General features: G+C 42.7%; 1 protein-coding gene across 1 annotated transcript in view; it reads right to left on the reverse strand.

Annotated features, from left to right (window-relative positions):
* Nucleotides 1–3,283, reverse strand: part of LOC110298013 (tripartite motif-containing protein 30A-like) — a 13,232-nt gene that overhangs the window by 5,888 nt on the left and 4,061 nt on the right. The window contains exons 2-3 of the mRNA XM_029479576.1: nucleotides 1,447–1,922; nucleotides 535–645 (exon numbers count right to left, since the gene is read on the reverse strand). Of these exons, the coding sequence (XP_029335436.1) occupies nucleotides 535–645; nucleotides 1,447–1,866 (531 nt within the window). The 5' untranslated portion in view covers nucleotides 1,867–1,922. The remainder of the gene's footprint in view (nucleotides 1–534; nucleotides 646–1,446; nucleotides 1,923–3,283) is intronic.

Raw genomic sequence — 3,283 nt, forward strand, 5'->3', positions numbered from 1 at the left:
CCTTCCTTCCTTCCTTCCTTCCTTCCTTCCTTCCTTCCTTCCTTCCTTCCTTCCTACCTACCTTCTTACCTATCTAGACCAGGTTTTACCTTGTAGCCATAGTTGACTTAGTACTTGCTATGTACACAAGACCAGTCTTCATCTTACAGATATCTGTTTCTGCCTCCCAGCTGCTGGGATTAAAGGCATATGCCATCATACATGCCATTACATTCTACTTTTAACTCCCTGGCATAAGTAAAACACTGATTACATATCCATGACCCACCCATTTCCAAGTATCTTCTTCTATAGAGTCAGTTTCAGAAGGCACCATAAAAATGACCCAGTATCCATTCTGACCAAGCATCCTCCACGGTGTCGCTCCTCACAGAGCTCAGCTCAGGTGTGATACACTGACTCTGCATCTCCAGTCAGGGGAACCAATAAGGAGGAGTATCAAGGTTTCTTGGCCTCATCAACTCCCAGGAAGTAAAGACCCCCAGAAGCTCCTTGCCCAGGTCCCTCCCGGGCATCAGGCTGACACCCTTAGGAAGGGTCCCCACTTGCCTCCCAGTAAGTTCTATCCTTCTGAAGTTCATCTTTCCAGTTTTCAAATTCTTTCTTATCTGCCATCAGCCTTTGCCGAACTACCTGCAGCTGCTCCTGTAGGAAAGGAATTGTAGCAGAGTCAAGTTGTGTGCTTAGTAGGACTGTTGTTCTATCCAAAGTCCAAAACCTTCTGGAAAGATAGAAAGCTAAGGATTTCTACCTTTCTTTTAAAGGATTGTGATATGAATTCTTTACCTAAAAATTATATACACATATAGTTTTAATCTATTATGAACAAGTAGATAAGAAACTTTTGAAAAGAAGGCAAACAGGGACAAAATCAATTTGGTCTGGCAAGTTTACAGAAACCCAGGGAATGGCAACTAGAATCTAGGAGTAGGAAGAAAATAATAAGGAATAGGCATCTACTTGGAAAATGATTCCCCATCTTCTTTCAAAATGGTGGTCTCAAGCCATGCCACGTATGTAGATATCAGAGAATNATTTGCAACTTGCAGCCATCAGTTCTCTCCTTCAGTGGTCTGGTTTCTGAGTTCAGACTCAGGCCGTTATACTTGGCAACAAGCCATTAAGGCATCACTCCCAACCCTCATCTTATTTACTTTGACACCTAAAGAATAATCAGAGCTTTTCTTGGAAATAAAATCTCAACAGTATACAACAAACTAAAAACACTTGCTCTTGTTCTAGAGTTTGTTGCCCCTGGTAGATTCTCTTAGAATTAATCTCAATGGATAGTCCCATTCTTTCAGGCCTCAGAAGGTAACAGGATGGAATGAAATCCCAGGTCTGGATTCCATGATGATCAGGTAACTGAATGATCACAGGAAGTAGAGATTTTCCACCTGGTACTGTTTCCTGCTATGTCTCCCACCCTCCAACCCCGCTCCTTACCTTGTACTCCTGGGCCACCTCTTCAATGAGAGCTGTTTTGTGACCACGGTGCTCCTGAGATCGCTCACAAAGCCAGCAGATAGCCATCATGTCCTTCCTACAGAAGAGCTGGAGTTTCTCTCCATGTCTTGCACAGTTAAACACTTTTTGCTCCTCTTCCGGGCTGGGCTTGAACTCTTTGAGCCTCTCTACTATGTTGGCCACATGTAGATTAGGCCTCAGATTGCTAAACTGGTAAGTAAGTCGGCACACAGGGCAAATGAACATTTCCTTATCGCATTTGATGGATTCAAAGTGCACCGTGATGCAACCTTGGCAGAAGGTGTGACCACAATCTGCACTCACAGGTTTCACCATCAGGTTCAGACAAATAGGACAGGTCACCTCCTCCTTTAAATTCATCATGAATTGTGAAGCCATAGTTGCTGTGATCCTGTGTATGACTGTCCTGACTCCTCACACTTCTGCTCAGGTACCTACGTGATTAGGATGGTGAAAGGGGGGCAAGTAAGAAATGGAATGTCAGTCCATTTTCTGGCTTCTTCTCCACCTCCATGAGACTCCCGAACCATACAGGTAAGCTTCCCTTCCCCCACCCATCTTCCCTGTTCTCTTGAGGCTTCTGGGCCAAGCCAAGCTGCCCTAAGCAGCCTGTTAGCCCAGGGAGATCTCCATTCTCCTCCCCACTCTCAGCCCACCTACATTGGACTTGATACTCCTGAACTATACAGAATTGCAGGTCTGCAACCATATGACCCAAGTATATCCACCAGAGTCATGCCACACCAGGATCATTGAGGTTGATCCCTGCTCCCAATACCTACTACAACAAGAACACCCAGGAACCAAAACCATCCATATGGCTAAAGGCCCTCCAAAAAGACACAATCAATACGAGCTAGGGCAATATGATACCTCCAAAGCACAGCTACCCACCTCTACAGCAGACCCTGGATATCCTAACACAACTGAAACAGAAGAAAATGACTCTAAATTCAATCTTATAAAGATGATAGAAGCCTTTAAAGAAGAAATGAATAAATCCCTTAAAGAAATATAGGAACATACAATCAGAGGTGGTTTTCTTTTTTGTTTGTTTGTTTTTGAGATGGTTTCTCTGGATAGCCTTGCCTGTAATGGAACTCACTCTGTAGATTTCAAACTCAGAAATCCTCCTGCCTCTGCCTCCCAAGTGCTGGTATTAAAGGCATGCACCACCATCGCCAGGCAATGTATTTCTTTTTAAATTTCTATAGCTCTATAATACAACTTGAAATCAGAGATGGTGATACTTCCAGCAGTTCTTTTATTGTTTAGCATTGTTTTTAGCTATTCTGGGTCGTTTTCTCTTCTATTTTTCCATATAAAGTTGAAAATTGTCCTTTCAAAGCCTGTAAAGAATTGCATTGGCATTTTCATGAGGACTGAGTTCAATCTGTAGATTGCTTTTGATATGATGACGATTTTTACTAGTTCATCCTACAAATCCCTAAGCATGGAAGATCTTTTCATCTTGTGATACCTTTTTCAGTTTCTTCAAAGACTTGAAGTTTTTATCATACAAGTCTTTCACTTCCTTGGTTAGAATTATCCCAAGATAGTTTATATTATTTGAGGCTATAATGAAGGGTTTTGTTTCCCTGGCTTCCTTTTCAGTTCACTTGTCATTTATAGAGAGCTCTTTTTCATTCCTGAACATATGATGGTGCTCTGCCCTGCCCTGCTACAGAGTTAGGGCCATACGTAGCTACTACATTCCTTCTCCTTGGACCTAAGTTGCTATGGTGTGTGTGAGGGTCTCAGGTCATGTTTTGTGGTAATCTCCATCTATCAGAAG

Source organism: Mus caroli, chromosome 7, assembly GCF_900094665.2.
Source record: "Mus caroli chromosome 7, CAROLI_EIJ_v1.1, whole genome shotgun sequence".
In the NCBI taxonomy this organism is placed as follows: Eukaryota; Metazoa; Chordata; class Mammalia; order Rodentia; family Muridae; genus Mus; species Mus caroli.